The sequence below is a fragment of the Miscanthus floridulus genome, chromosome 9 (assembly GCF_019320115.1).
Source record: "Miscanthus floridulus cultivar M001 chromosome 9, ASM1932011v1, whole genome shotgun sequence".
NCBI lineage: Eukaryota > Viridiplantae > Streptophyta > Magnoliopsida > Poales > Poaceae > Miscanthus > Miscanthus floridulus.
In genome coordinates, this window is record NC_089588.1 from 4,726,120 (window position 1) to 4,742,373 (window position 16,254).

The following is a 16,254-nucleotide window of genomic DNA, read 5'->3' on the forward strand; positions in this document are numbered from 1 at the left end:
CTCCTCATAGCTTGATTAGTACCTTGACTCAATGCAAATACTCTCTTCTTCACCTTAGCCATGGTACCCTGGAGCCCTTTCCTTGCTATCTTCACCCTATCGAGCCATACTCAAGTCACATCATATTAAGCATCCATTGAAAAACCATTTCTTCAATATTGTGATCCTTGCTTGAATATCTTCTAGATATGAATGTTGAGATTCATCAAGCTTCAGTTTGATTCACATAGAGACCTATATGAATCAACATCAATATGGTCAAGCTAATTTATGATTCCTTGTATCCTTTTCATTTTGGCTTGACACTCCTAACACTCACTTTAGTATCTATCTTCATACTTCTAGCTTGATCAAATCAATGCAAAGTGATTTTCCAAATCTTTACCCATTCAAGCAAACCGATGTACTTATATCCAATATGAGTTGTGTCCTTTGTCATTTGACCTTTGCTTGACATTTCCTCACTTATGCATTCTTGATTCATTCTTCAACCTTGATCAAAGCTAATTCACTATCAAACTCTCTTTGTTCATGAAAAGCAAGCCATTATTGAAACCAATCCAAAATCATCAACTCATGTCTCATTTACCATTTGCCAACTCATGTCTTCGCCGAGCAGGATGAGCTTCGCCCGAGAACTCGGTCCCTGTCCGGCGAAGGCTTGGGCAATCGCCAGCCTTCCTTGGCTCCTACGTCGAATCATCGTCTTCCCTCCGGTGACCTTCGTTACTTTTCCCCGTGCATCGCCTCGGCAAGCTTCGGACCTTCGCCAACGGTGCCTTCGCTGGCCCTGGGCCTTCACATGGTCTGGTTGTGGTAGGTGTAAGGGACCGTGATGTCTAAGAGGGGGGGGGATGAATTAGGCAACTTAAAACTTTAACTCTAACTAAGGCCTCTAATTTCACCTAGTCAAAACCTATGCAAAAGATAAACTATCTAAATGTGCAACTACGGTTTTGCTAGGTGAGTTGCTATCTCTACCGCAAAAGGAGTTATGCAACCTAGGTTCCAAACCTATCAACTAGCCTATTACTAAGCTAGAAAAGTAAAGCACACACCAAGATTGCAATGTAAATGCGGAAGCTAGAGAGTAAGGTAGAGATATGCAAACTTCCGTCGACGACTCCGGTATTTTTACCGAGGTATCGAGAAGCGTGCAAGCTTCCCCTAGTCCTCGTTGGAGCCCCTCGCAAGGAATTCCTCACAAGGGCCAAGCTCCCAGTCGGATAACTCCGTGGATAGCCCCAGGCCTTCCCCACGTGCAAGTGGGTCTCCGGTGTGCCTTCCGACAAGCCTCTCACGGACCACTCCCTGTCGTCTTCACTATCAAGCTTCTGGCCGAACCATCGTGGGCCTTGTTCCCTTCGGTACACAGTGACGTCCACACCACAAACGCGGTTGGTGTGATCTCACAAGACTAAAAGCCCCTCTGATGTACAACAATGGTGCGCTCAAGCATGGAGTGGTAAGAGGTGTGCAAACCTTACTAAACACTAGGCCTAAACCTAGAGCAAGCGCATAAGCGGTGTTCTAATCAACCTAAGCACTTCGCAAAGCACCTACGCTAATCACCGAATGTATCACTAAGCACTATACAAGTGGAGATCACTAAAGTGGTGTATGAACACCCTTGGTATGTTTCCTCAGCTCCACACATCTCAAATGGCCGATTGGGGGGGGTCTATTTATAAGCCCCACTGAGAAAGTAGCCGTTGGGGATGAAACCCACATTTCTGCTACTGACCGGAAGCTGCTGTCGTCCTGACTGGACGCGTCTGGTCATCCCGAACATTGAAGCTAGCACGTTGATTGGACTCGGTGCTGAGACCAACCACTGTCGATCGGACATGTCTGGTCGCGCTGGCGCCGCTCTGAAACCTCTCCGGACTCAATCGGACGTTGTAGTTCCTACGTCCGGTCGATTACCCTCCAGTGTCCGATCTGTGTTGAGCTATTGTTGCGATAGTGAACAGTGTCATCATCGCGTCCAGACACTTGAATCCTCAGCGTTCGGTCACTACTGCTGACGCCTGCCATTGCCAAGCATCTTGATCGGACACGTCCGGTCGCTATAAGGACCACGTCCAGTCACCTCTGCGAAGCTCGTTTCTTCACGATCTTGCGTCCGGCTTGGTTCCTATCTTCGTGCTTGGACTTTGCTTGATATCTTGGGTCTTCTCTTGTGCTTCTAGGGTCTTGCTTATGGTGTTGATCGTGGGATCATCATGTCGCCTTCGTCCAAGTCATGTCTTGCACCCTATTGAACTACAAAACAATTACTTGCAAATTTATTAGTCCAATTTGGTGGTGTTGGTCATCAAATACCAAAATCCAAAGTAAATGGGCCTAGGGTCCATTTTCCTTAGAACTCCCCTTTTTGGTGATTGATGACAACACGACCAAAACAAGCAAATCTTAAAAATTTTGGAATTTAAAACTATTTACTTGCTAGGATGCAATGCAAAGGGCAAGGTTATATGATGCTAAAGGATACCACATGTAACCATCTTTGGAAACTTATCTTGCCCTTGCAAATGTCCCCATGTGGCATTATGGATTTAAGCCTCCCCCTAACTCCACAATCCACTATCCTCCCTTTCTCGAACCATTACCACTTGTAAATTATTCTGATAGGGCTTACTTTTGGTCCTACAAATTCTCCCCCTTTGGAATTAAACACCGAAAAGGAAGACATTAGTAGCACAAGGGCAGGTCAAACTTTGTGAACCTTTATATGTGCAGTGGAGTAGGTCATAAAATTTGACTCTCACATTACATAGACAAAGCTCCCCCTAAATATATATATACATATGATGAAGAATGTAGTTCATGCATAATTGGCAAATTAATGCTCAAGGAAGTTTAATCTATATAATGCATGGAGAAAGCATATAAATACCAAAGTGAAATCAACATGATGATCTCGGTTTAGAAATACCACATGTGGAAACCAATTTGATTTATACCACTTGCAATATGTGATCGATATTTGAAGTATGATGCTTAACTTTGGGGACTCCATTTTCCTTTCAATGAGACTACTACACACATGATAAGCTTGAAAAGGTGTAACACCCTAAAATTTGCCTCTTTTGAAATAGAGCTAAAATGATTTATTTATGAATTTTTGTGCACATGAAATATAGGAAAATAAAAATTTTCGTTAATTTAAAATTCATCATAAGGTTTAGCAACTGGTTGTGCATACATGTTGGTGCATAAAGTTTATCGTGATGAGTGGTGTTGATCCAAAACTCCAAAGTAATTTGGAATGTTTTTGAAAAGGGTTTGAAAATAGCTTTGAAATAAAAGAAAAGAAAGAAAAGAAAAAATAGAAAATAAAAGTATTTTTAAAGTTGTAAAGTTTATCTTGGAAAGTCTAATAAAATTGTCCATTTTTATTTGAATAGGGAAGTATATTTGAAACTATACTTGAAATTGATTTGAATTTGGCTTATAATTGAAAACTAGAAAAAGAAAAGGATTTGAATTTGAAAAACTCTTTTTCCAGCCCAGCCCCAGAACCGGCCCAGCCTTCTTCGCGCGTAGCCTAGTCGTGCCGGCCTACTGGCGGCCCACCGCCCTCTCCATTCCTTCTTCCTCGTCCCGCGCGTGGCCCGTTCTGTGTCGGCCTGCTCCTTCCCGCCTCCTGCTTCCTTCTCTCTCCCACGCACGCGGCCCAACTAGGCTGCCTGCTCTGCTAGGCCTGCCCTGCGCGCCCACGCCCACACGCCGTTCTCCCCCTTCCCTCTCTCGCTGCGCCACTGGCCCCGCATGTCAGCGCCCACCTCTTCCCTTTCCTTTCTTCTCCCCGGCGCCTTTCCTTTCTTCACCGCCCCCCTCCCCCGATGGTGCTGCCCGGCATGGCAAGCCACCGCCGTCCTGCATGAAAGGTAGGTGGCCAATCTTGCCCGAGCGCTCTACTCTCTTTCCATCCACCGAACCCCCGCCTGGCCTATAAAGCTCCAAGCCGATGCCCTCCTTCTCCCTTTCCTCTGCTCGCACTCAAGTTCTCGCCGCCGATGCAAATCACCCACTCTCGCGCCTTAAACCTCAACGCCGACGTGGCCTCGAGCTCTGTCGTGTTCTCTCGCAGCCGTAGGTAACGCCAATTTCGCATTTTGGTCACGGAATGCTCGGATTCACCATAACCCGCGTCGTCGTCATTTCTCCAGCCACCGCCGCCATCGACGACCCGCCTCTAGAGCCCGTCCCAGATGCCACAGACCCCTTCGATCAACTCGCGGTGAGCTCCCCATCCTTCTCGTGTCATCCATTCATCTCTTTGTGCTCTAGAATGCCGTACCGGTGACCTTCCGATGCCGCCAGCCATGGCGCCGCCACAGAACCAATGCTCCGGTATGTTCCTTGCCTCAGTAGTGCTTCCATCGTATTCGCGAGCACGTGTAGATAGTTTTGGTGTGTTTGGTTTGTCTTGGGATGGCGGAATCATCCTCCCAGCGTCCGCCGCCGTGTCTTCCTCGCCACCGGTAATAGAAGGCTCGCTGGAGATGAAGAGCATTGCCGGAGGATCACCCGCACACACCTACGCCGTTGGATCCCTCTAGACGGTTAGGATTAGATCTTACCAGTTCACTGTGTAATCGGTCCATAGCGAGCCATGGACCTAGCGCACCGTGCCTGCATCAGCGCGCACCCACGTCGCGTGGTGCACCGCGCCAACCGGAGCGCGCCACGTGTCGGCCTGGTCAGCAGACGTGGTCAACCCGCAGTCAAGCCATGCTGTTTTGCAGTTTAGCCCCTGTGTTTTCAAGTAATTAACCCGCAGTCCAGATCAATTCAAAATAAATACAATTTAGTCCTATTTTTATTCGTTTAGGTCCCTGTAGTTTCCAAAAATAGTACGCACAGTTCAATAAACATGTAAATTCATATTTTTATTATTTTAATTCAAAAATAAGTTTAGTTTATTTACAGAAATGCCATTGCACCTTATTTCATGCGTGACTTTTGCATTTTAAGTCCGATTTGACCCGTTTGAATTGCGTTAGCATCGTATTTACATTTTCTACATGTTTATACAACTGTTAGGCATGTTTTCAATATTTGAAATTCATGGGTAGATTTAATTTATTATTTAACTAAAGAAAAACTTGTTTAAATCATAACTTATTCATTTTAACTCCGAAATAGTCCATTCAAGTTGCGTTAGATTCATAACGACGAGATCTACGCTTTAGTAACAATGTTTATTATATCACTATTTCTGAAAAATCATGGTTAAATCATATCTTGATTAATAATTATGCAACTAGATTTTATAAATAAAATATGATTTGTTTTACTTTAGTTTTATAATTCAAATCTAAAATTGACTTAATTCAATCTATATTATTTATAAAATATATTATATATATGAATTTATATAGTTAAAATAAATGAAGCTTATAGTTTTCTTTTCCACGTATAAAGCAAATCTCTCGGTAGTGGTATCTTTTCAACCGTAGCTCCGATTAGAGTGCTTCTCGCGTCTGTGTGTTCGTAGCGATACGTAGAATCGTGTTTCAAACTCTTTTACTTATTTTTCTGTGATTGGTGTATTGTTCTAATATGGCTATGTATGTATGTTATGCATGTCTATTTGGATGCTTGTGTGGTGTTCTATGATTATGTCCAGTCGGTGAGATATACGTGGTGGTCAAGAAGAAGAAGAAGAAGAACGTTGAAGATTAAAGCTTACCGAAGGATCGGTGTTTTAAGGCAAGTATAGCATGAGACCATCCTTGTTACCTATTCACCTTTAATCACTTAATTCATATTGCATGTGTCTATCTTGTTGCCAATAAGGATATCCTAGATATTTAATATCTTGTACCTTGATACCTTTGGGATATTGCATTGGGTAGTTTTTGCTAGTGCTTAACCAAAACCATGATCTTGTAACTTGACTAATGGTATATGCAATAAACATTAAAACATGTCTTTTTAGCAACATGGAAACAGGGGGCTGGAGTATTTAGCTACTTTCTAAATGCTTCAGATTCTTCTCCCTAAGGACTTATCTATAAGTGATCATCCGGGACTTACAGTACAGCTATGAGGGCTATATGGCTCTGGCTTTAGCTTAGTACGAGGACCTTTTCTAGCTTGTTAGTGGTTAGCTTTATGGCGCAAGAGGGTATGTTTCCTTTCCTGCTAGGATGTGTGTACCGTGCTACGTGCCCACGCGTGCCACTCCTAGAGGAGGGCCACATACGGCCAGATGGCGAACCTTAGCGGCCCTAACTTGTTAGACAAACCTTTGAAAGGCTTCATAGTGAACCCTATCGACCTTCCTTGGTAGTGGGTCAAGAGGCTGATTACCTCGGGCGAAAGGGTAAATCACGACTCACAATGAAATTGTACAACCTCTACAGAGTGTAAAACTGTTATAACAGCCATGCTCACGGACACGAGCGGCCTTAGAACCCTTATAGAATAGAAATGATCACTAATGACTAATTGTTTATGCTATTCATTATTCATGTTTACCTAATCATGTGTTTATGGTTTATGGGCTTATGATAAACTCGTTGCTGCACAATTGCTTAGAAAGATGGCCTATTAAAGCTAATCGTAGTAAACTAGTGTCAACCTTTTGAGCCTCATGAACCCCATGTTATATTGCTAAGTATGATATGTACTTATGCTTGCTTTACTTTTCTATACTTTGGATAAAAATCCCGGATGGGTACCAGATTGCTAGTCTGGAGGAGTTAGGCTTGTGGTCAACTAGTCAGTCGTCCCTGTGGATTTGGAGTACTCGCCTAAAGATCAGAGTCCTCTTTCCGCTGTCTATACTCTTAGGTTATATTTCTTATACTAATACGTTATGTAATAAGTATTGTCTTTTGATATTACCCTTATTTGTGGCTATATGTGAGATTTGACTTCCTGGGCTCACATATAGTGTGTATCTGGTTTTGTTCTTAAAACCGAATGCTACAAAGTGGTATCGGAGCAATACTGACTGTAGGACACAAGCCTAGATAGAACTAGACATTTTAGCATGCTTTCATCTTTGCTTAGTTCTTGTTTTCTCTCCAACCTTATTATTTGCTAAAAGTTATGCTCACTTCGGCCTCTGTCTGTTATGAAAACTTTGTCTCTATTCTCAATCCTCTCTCTTCATTTATATAGATGGGTCATAATGAGGAGACCACCAGCATCAGAGATCAAGAGGACCAAGCTACGTTGTCCTTGACTGCATTCGACAAGGAGAAGCTTGTAGCTATGCAACAACAAGCACCAGAAGGAATGACTCAACATAGGAGTTTTCAACAGTGCTTGCCATAAGGTCAAACCAACATACCAAAGGGACCAGTGAAGAGACAAGCAGTAGAAGCTTGGAAGAATATGAAGTCCAATGAAGATATTGGAAGAACGGAGCGTGGATGCCAGGATCACCCACAGCAGAAGCAAGAACAGAAGGTCCAGAAGAAACAGGAGCAAGGAAGTAAAGTAAAGAGAAACTACATCCAAGGAAAATTGAATAATGTGGATATGATTACTACTCATGGAGCTAAGGAGGTTGTGTATGGTTTCATTCTAGTAAACTCAGCTCCCGCCACAATGCTATTTGACCCCAGAGATTCACATTCATTCATCTCTAGCCAATATGTAGAAGATCATAAGATAACTATGCTTCCAATGAGGAAACCAGTGATAGTTAAGTCCCCAAGAGGAGAAATGAAGGCAGACCACATATGCCCAAAAGTTAGTCTTGACATAAAGGGGGTGAACTTCGTGGCAAACCTTATCATTTTAGAGTCAATGGAAATTGATGTTTTCTTAGGACAAGGATGGCTATCTGCTTGTAAAGGAGTGATTAAGTATGCCCAACATTTGGTTCTTCTAACAACACCGTCAGGAGAAAGAATTGAGTATGAAGGTATTCAGCTTGTACCTGAGAACAATGTGGACAATGAGAGGAAGGCAATACCATCAAAGACACCAATGAGAAGTAATCAACATTCGAGTTCTACTACGTTGCCACATCCAGCTCTAATCCCTAGCCAGATAAACTCAGACTCTAAAGAGTTAGAAGTTTCTCAAGCTAAGATTACTCCACTCTTTCCACAGGAGGTATGCATAGATGGGTGGACAATCACCTACAAGGAGTTTCAACCCCGAAAGATCAAGCGAGCTAAAAAGCGGTCCAATCAAACAAAGATGAACTTACAGAGTCAGCAAGCTGACAATACTTTAAGCAACAATTTTGTGGAGTATGACATCACTAAAGATCTAGCTAAGAGAAAGTGTTATCATTGCCAGCAGGAAGGACATTATGTTAAATCTTGCCCACAGAAGAATCAACAATTACACCAAGGAAGTAGCCAGAGTAGGATCACTACCAGACTGTTACAGAAAGTGTTAGTGATAACCAACCTGAAAGAAGCATTTGGTGAGAGTGGTGAATGAAGAATGTTATGCTAGACTATCCAAGATCCTTAGTTAAGGATAGGAGTTGTGCCCCTTATGGAATAAAAACGATAGTATCGCAAGTTGAGTCGATGATTGAGTTGTGCATCTTTATTGTCTTGTTGAATTGTCATTATGCTTATGATTGTTTTGCATCTTTGTAATGACTGCAATGATCTTGTTGGGTGTTCCCACAATTTCATTTAGTTTATAGGCCTAAGGCATAAGGATTAATGCAATAAATAGAGGTGTTTCGCGTATCTCCTGTTTTCTCTATTCTGTCCTTTGGGAGCAACCTGTCTTTAACGGTTTATATCTCTGTTCTTGGATGACCTAAAATTATGGAAAAAAAATTCTGGACAATAGTACACTTCCATATCTTTCTCTAAGCGCAAGAATAAGCCTGATAGCTACTTTGGTTATGGAGATACGAAAATCACAAGGCCATGCATATGTGCTGTTTGGAACCTAGAACAGTTTCTGTTGTGCAATGTTTTCGACCAAGTGAACTACAGAATTCGGAAAAGTGTTCTATAAGGAAGTTGTGGAGAATTTTATAAGCTTTCCAACGGTATAAGCTACCACTTCATTGGATTAACAGAATGGGAGTTACAGCTGTCTTACCACACTACTGTTTTTCTGCTCGCGAGGAAATTCAGATTTCTTGTCCTTGCCCATATACAAGAGTATCATTGGGATGATAGAACATCTTGATACTAGTAAGCTCACCTGAAGAAGGTGCAAGCTACCCTTATTGTGTCCCCTGGTTTATCTTTTCTTAAGGGGGGTAGCCAAGTGGAAGAATTTGTAAGATGAAGTATCATACTTTGGATAAAAATCCTAGATGGGTACCAGATTGTTAGTCTGGAGGAGTTAGGCTTGTGGTCAACTAGTCAGTCGTCCCTGTGGATTTGGAGTACTCGCCTGAAGATCGGAGTCGTCTTTCCATTGTCTATACTTTGAGGTTATATTTCTTATACTCATACGTTATGTAATAAGTATTGTCTTTTGATATTACCCTTATTTGTGGCTATATGTGAGATTTGACTTCCTGGGCTCACATATAGTGTGTATCTGGTTTTGTTCTTAAAACCGGGTGCTACAAAAGGTGTTAGTCTCAAGGCATCCAACTACCTCTCCCTAAATTTGTGCACACAAGTATGGAATACTTGTAGGGGACATGCACATTGATTTTAGAATAAAAAATACCACTTAAAAGATGATATCACATGAACGTGAGAATCATTTTCGAAAGTAATATTCAGGAGAAATTATCTATAATTTGGACTTTGGCACATATTAGATGAACAATTTTAAAACAAGCTATGTGCCGTGCCCCTAAACAATTTAAACCATGTAGGTTTGCTCCAAGGGTTAAGAGTGAAACCGAGCAAGCCTATCATAAGATATACCTAGTGTATGCAAGACAAAATATTTAAGCATGCAAATGCAAACCTAGGCATGAAAAGGAACTAGATGCTAATTGAGATTGCAAGAAATTAAATCTTGTTACCTAACATGGGGAGGGGAATTTGGGTCCATAGTATTCACTAACCCACTTGGCAATTACCTTGTCCATAATGATGCACCCCATGAAATACACCCATACTTTGCCAAGTCTCCAAATTCCCCGAAGTCCATCGGACTTCTCACTTCCCTTTTAGGATCCAAACCTTCTTGGTGCTCTTCATGTTGAAAATGATCTCCTTTGGCACCCAAATGCGTTTGGCCCCATTGTTGACCAGCTTGTTAACCTGGATGGCCACCACCTTATCATTTTTCTTCTTCTTCAAGAGATAAGGTGTGGAGGCCTTTTTGTCCACCTTGTTGGTGTAGGTGTTGGAGAGCTTGCTTGTTTCCTTTTTATTTTTCTCTTTCTTCTTTTCTCCACCCCATTCTTCACCTTGCACTCATAGGACTTGTGGCCTTCTTTGTGGCATACGTAGCAAACCACGGTTTGTCCTTCATCAAGCTTCTTCACTCCCTTGATAGTGTTATCTTGATGAAGTTGGGCTTGTTCCGTCTTGCCTTTCACTTGAGTCAAGTCCTTGGTGAGGCGAGCCACTTCTTGCTTGAGTTGCTCATTCTCCATTGCGACCTCTTGTGTGCATGTTTCTACAACAACTTTCTTAACACAAACTTGGTTGCACAAGTGTGAGTCTAAACACAAATCATTACAAGAAGTAGAGGCATCCTTTTTAGGCATGTCAAAAATTGAACCTTTCTTTTTAGGTGTCTCAGTGGGGGTTGTATCGACAGCTTCAAGATTAGCAACTTTATTAGTTAGCTCATCACAATGTTTGCACACGGTTTCCATTTTAGCGAGCAAACTTTTATAATCATCTTGTGAGCTAGCTAACTTTTCCTTTAATTTTTCTTTTTTCTTTACAAGTTGCTCATCATTGATTGTGCAATTATTTGTGTTTGCACTAGTCTCAAGTTGCTCAATTTTAGTAGATAGCTCCATATTAAGATTGGCAAAAGTTTCATATTGTTCAAGCAAAGTAGCATAGGCTTGTTGTGAGCTATCTAGTTTTTTCTTTTAATTTTTCAAGCTTCTTTTGTTGACTAGTGCAAACTTTAGCAAAGTTAAGATTTTTTTGCATAATTTCATCATAAGAAGGTAGCTCATCATCACTATCACTATCATTGTCACTATCACTAGGGATAGGCTTTTTGTTACCTCGTGCCATAAGGCACACATGTGAGGTACTTGATGATGAGTGCTTGTGCCCGAGCCTCTTGTGGTGGTCTTCTTCTTCACTTGAAGAATCGTCCTATGCCCTTATTGATGTGAGGGCTTTGTCCTTGCACGCCTTCTTCTTTATCTTGGGTGTGGGCTTGTTTGGACAAACTTCCACAAAGTGCCCTAACTCGCCGCATCCATAGCATCCTTTCTTTCTTTGCTCATTTCTTTGATTGGTGAAGATGAAATCTTGAATTTGGATGGGCACACCCTTGACATTGAGCCTTTGGGTCATCTTTTTCACCTTGTTGATAAGTTTTATTGATTCTTCATCAAGCTCGGAGGTGGAGGAGGAAGATTGATCATCATCACTTGAATCTTCATCATTATCATCCTCATCTTCTTCTTCATCTTCACTTGAGGAGCTTGAGCTTGAGCTTGTCTCAACTTGCTTGCCCTTCATCTTCTTTTTCTCACTACATGCGAGAGCTTTGCCTTTGCTTGATGACGAGGCTTCTTCTTGACCCATCTTCTATGACATTTCAAATGCCACTATCTTGCCAATGACTATGCCTAGGGTCATGGTGCTCAGGTCCTCCATGTTGTGAAGGATGGTGATGATGCTTGCATATTTCTTTTGTGTTAGCATGAAGATGATCTTCCTCACGACGTCCGCATCATCAAGCTTCATTAATCCTATTGAATGGAGCTCATTGATAATTAGATTCAAACGAGAATACATATCATGAACAAGCTCATCATCATTTATTTTAAAGGAATTATAATTTTGTTTAGCTAAACAATGTTTTTGCTCACAGACATTAGTTATGCCATCATGGAGCTCTTGGAGTTTTAACCAAATTTCATGTGCCATATTTAAAGTGAACACTTGGTTAAACACATCCATGCTAAAAGATTCAAACAAGCAATTTTTTGCTCTAGCATTGAAATGAATTTCTTTTTCTTCACTCTTTGTGGGTTTATCGGGATTCTTAATGGGTTTCATCCTGTCATGAGTGACTCTCCAAACACCCAATTCTACCACCTTAAGGTGACAATCCATTCTAGCTTTATAGTAGGGGAAGTTAGTGCCGTCAAAATGCGAAGGCCTAGAGGTATCCATCCCAACCACTCTAAATAGCATCGGCCCAACGGCGGTGAAGCCAAAGGTCCAAATTGAGCCAACCGGCTCTGATACCACTTGTAAGGGACAGTGATGCCTAAGAGAGGTGTGAATTAGGCAACTTAAAACTCTAACTCTAACTAAGGCCTCTAATTTCACCTAGTCAAAACCTATGCAAAAGATAAACTATCTAAATGTGCAACTATGGTTTTGCTAGGTGAGTTGCTAACTCTACCGCAAAAGGAGTTATGCAACCTAGGTTCCAAACCTATCAACTAGCCTATTTCTAAGCTAGTAAAGTAAAGCACACACCAAGATTGCACTATAAATGTGGAAGCTAGAGAGTAAGGTAGAGATATGCAAACTCCCATCGATGACTCCGGTATTTTTATTGAGCTATTGAGAAGCGCACAAGCTTCCCCTAGTCCTCGTTGGAGCCCCTCGCAAGGAATCCCTCGCAAGGGCTAGGCTCCCGGTCGGGTAACTTCATGGATAGACCTAGGCCTTCCCCACGCACAAGTGGGTCTCCAGTGTGCCTTCCAGCAAGCCTCTCCTAGACCACTCCCCGCCGTCTTCACTATCAAGCTTCCGACCAAACCATCGTGAGCTTTGTTCCCTTCGGTACACGGTGATGGCCACACCATAAACGCGGTCGGTGTGATCTCACAAGACTACAAGCCCCTTCGATGTACAACAATGGTGCGCGCAAGCATGGAGTGGTAAGAGGTGTGCAAACCTCACTAAACACTAGGCCTAAACCTAGAGCAAGTGTATAAGCGGTGGTCTAATCAACCTAAGCACTTCACAAAGCACCTACACTAATCACCGAATGTATCACTAAGCACTATGCAAGTAGAGATCACTAAAGTGGTGTATCAACACCCTTGGTTTGTTTCCTCAGCTCTACACATCTCAAATGGCTGGTTGGGGGTCTATTAAGCATTGTTGAGTTGGTCCACGATCAACTGCCTCCAGTCTTCCGATTCAGTAATTAGAATTTCTTTGAATGCCTTCGATGTCCCTATAGTTGTTGGTGTTTCTAGTTCTTGAAAAAAGGTTCCTTCTGGCATGGGCGAGTTGTTTGTGGCGGCCTTCGCCAACTCATTTGCCTCCAAGTTTTCTGCTCTTGGAATGTACTTGAGTGTAAATCCATGAAACCTTCGCTCGAAGGCTCTCACAGTTACCAGGTACTTGGCCAATTCAGGCTCTCATGCTATGTATTCTTTCTCTACTTGCCCTGCTACTATTTGAGAGTCTGTCTTCACCAGTATCGTCTGTGCACCTAGTGCCTTGGCTTTGTTGAGTCCTAGTATGAGACCTTCATACTCAGCTATGTTATTTGTTGCTTTGAAAGTCAATTGGTGGCATACTTTGTGCGAATACCGGATGGTGATATTAGTACAGCGGAGGCTCTAGATCCCAAGTGTCCCCAAGCCCCATCTGTGTAGAGTGTCCATTTTTGCGGTGGTGATTGTGAATTTGACTTCAACAAAGGTGTCCAGTCTGCCATGAAATCTACTAGTGCTTGAGATTTTATCGCTGTTCTCTCGACATAGTTTATGCTGAACTGAGATAACTCTGTTGTCCATTTCCCAATTCTTCTGGAGGCTTCTTTGTTGCCGAATATGTTGCCTAATGGCTGGGCTGAAGGTACCATGATTTCATGTGCCTGGAAGTAGTGCTTTAGTTTTCTTGAGGATATCAGAACGGCGTAGGCTATCTTCTCAATCTCTATGTAGTTCAGTTTTTCTCCGGACAATGCTTCAAATATGTAGTAAACATGTTGCTGGATTGTTTTTTGAGTCGTCTTGCTTTTCTTGGACTAGGACTCCACTTACTACATGGTCCGAAAATGCCACATACAGTAGCAGTGGTGCCTCTAGAGCCAACATTGTGACCATGAGATTACTGGCCATGTAGCTCTTGAGTTGTTGGAAAGCCTTCGACTGCTCTGGTCCCCATTCTAACTTGTCTATGCTTCTTAGTGCTTTGAAGAATGGCAAATTGTGCTCCGCAGACTTTGCGATGAATCTATTTAGTCCTGCTATTCTGCCTATTAGCTTCTAGACATCTTTTTTAGTTGAAGGTTCTACCATTGAAAGTATTGCCTTCATCTTTTCTAGGTTTGCATGTATGCCTTCAAGCCCTATTATGCATCCAAGCATCTTTCCTCTGCTTACTCTGAAGACACATTTTTCTAGGTTGAGTTTAAGCCTGGCGGCCCTGAGGTTGCCTAAGGTCTCAATGAGGTCTGCTATGTGATCCTCTTCCTTCTTGCTCATGACCACGATACCATCGACATATGCTATGATGTTTTTCTACAATTGAGGCCCGAGAACTACCTTGGTCATTCTTGCGAAGGTTGAGCCAGCATTCTTGAGGCTTTCAGGCATCCTGACAAAACAATGTGTGCCAAAAGGAGTTGTGAAACTTGTCTTCTCTTCGTCTTCTTTGTTCAGCCATATCTGGTGATATCCTGAGAAACAATCCAATAGAGAGAAATGTTTGCAGCCTATAGCTTTATCGACGGAGGCTTCAATTCTTGGTAATGGGAATGGGTCTTTCTTGCAAGCTTTGTTTAAGTCGATGAAATCTATGCACATTCTCATTTTTCCATTCTTTTTTAGGACCAGGACCACATTTGCTAGCCAATCTAAATACTTGACTTCTCTGATGACCTTCGCATCTAGTAGCCTTTGGACCTCTACTTTGGCTGCTAGAATTCTATCCTCCAACATTTTCCTTTGTCTTTGCTTTTTTGGTCTCATGCTTGGGTTGATATCTAGGGCATGTTGTATGATATCTCTGCTAAACCCTTGTAGGTAAGAGGCTGACCAAGCAAAGATATCCTTATTTTTGGTGAGGACTCCGAGGAGTTCTTCTTCTTCTTTGCTAGAAAGGTTGGCTACGATAGTGATTCTTCTATCTGGGAGTGCGACTTCAAGGGGGACTAATTTTGTTTCTTCTTGTTTCTTGAGATCAGTTTTTCCTCTTAGCATGTTCGGAGGCTCTAGAGTGGTGGTTGTTGCCTGAACAGAATTAATGCTTCTCTAAGACTTGTGGATTGCTCTTTCTATGTTTCTTGCTTCTTTCTGGCTGCCATAGACAGTGATGACACCATGAAGGGCTGGCATTTTCATACAGAAATAGCCTGTATGTATGGCGATGTTGAACTTGTTTGCAAAACCTCTGCCAAAGATTGCATTGTATGAGTAGTGGAGGCCGACGACGTTGAAGGTCACGTACTCTGTTCTCGCGTTCTGCAAGTCTCCAAAGGAGACAGGTAGGGAGATCTTTCCCAAGGCTTCAATTCTCTTGCCTCCGAAACCAACCAATGGGGAGTCCAAAGGCTGCAATTGGTTTCTGCTTAGTTTCATTTGATCGAAGGCATTCACGAAGATAATGTCCATTGAGCTTCCTGAATCTATCAATATTCTATTGATTTCCCAAGCTGCAATGTTGGCCTTGATCACCATCACATCAGCATGGGGGTACCTCTCTAGGTTGAGGTCCTGTTTAGAGAATGTTAGAGGTGTCTTCGACCATTCTATATAGTGGATCGGCCCTTGAACTGCTACATTGTTGACTAGCCTGTAGTGATCCTTTTTCTGTTTATTCGTTTGGAGCTCGAGGGATGAGCCTCCGGCAATTGGTAGTATCGTGCCAATGGTTGGTAAAGCTATGTGAGGGTTGAGTTGGTTTTCTGGCAGAGGTTCGCTCTTCATGGCGGCTATTTGTGGTGTTGGCGGAGGTGGCGGTAGGGCTTCTATTTGCCTTCTTGTTATTTGCGTGGATTGATTTGGCTTCATGTAGGTGATGTGCGGAGGCCTGGGGTTCACATATGTTAGGCTTGCCTCAGCTCAGTGGCTACTTGGCTGCCCCTGTTGCAGCGGTCGCTGGGTATTGGGTCACCATGCAGGCAAGAGATTGGGATAGTATGCTGCTACTAGAGTGGATGGGTGTATTTGAGTGGAGTTCAAGCTTGGGTACACAGGGCAATACTGTTGTTGGTGCCAAGTTGTGG

The 16,254-nt window shown here is 42.6% G+C and overlaps 1 protein-coding gene across 1 annotated transcript; it reads right to left on the bottom strand.

The window, feature by feature from the left end:
- Nucleotides 1-15,280: 15,280 nt before the first annotated feature.
- Nucleotides 15,281-15,955, bottom strand: LOC136479110 (uncharacterized). The gene has a single exon (XM_066477080.1). The coding sequence runs from the start codon at nt 15,953-15,955 to the stop codon at nt 15,281-15,283; it is 675 nt and encodes a 224-aa protein (XP_066333177.1).
- Between the last annotated feature and the right edge of the window lie 299 nt (nt 15,956-16,254).

Coding starts and splice junctions, on each gene's coding strand:
- LOC136479110 (XM_066477080.1), bottom strand. CDS start 15,955: ATGAAGAGCGAACCTCTGCCAGAAAACCAACTCAACCCTCACATAGCT.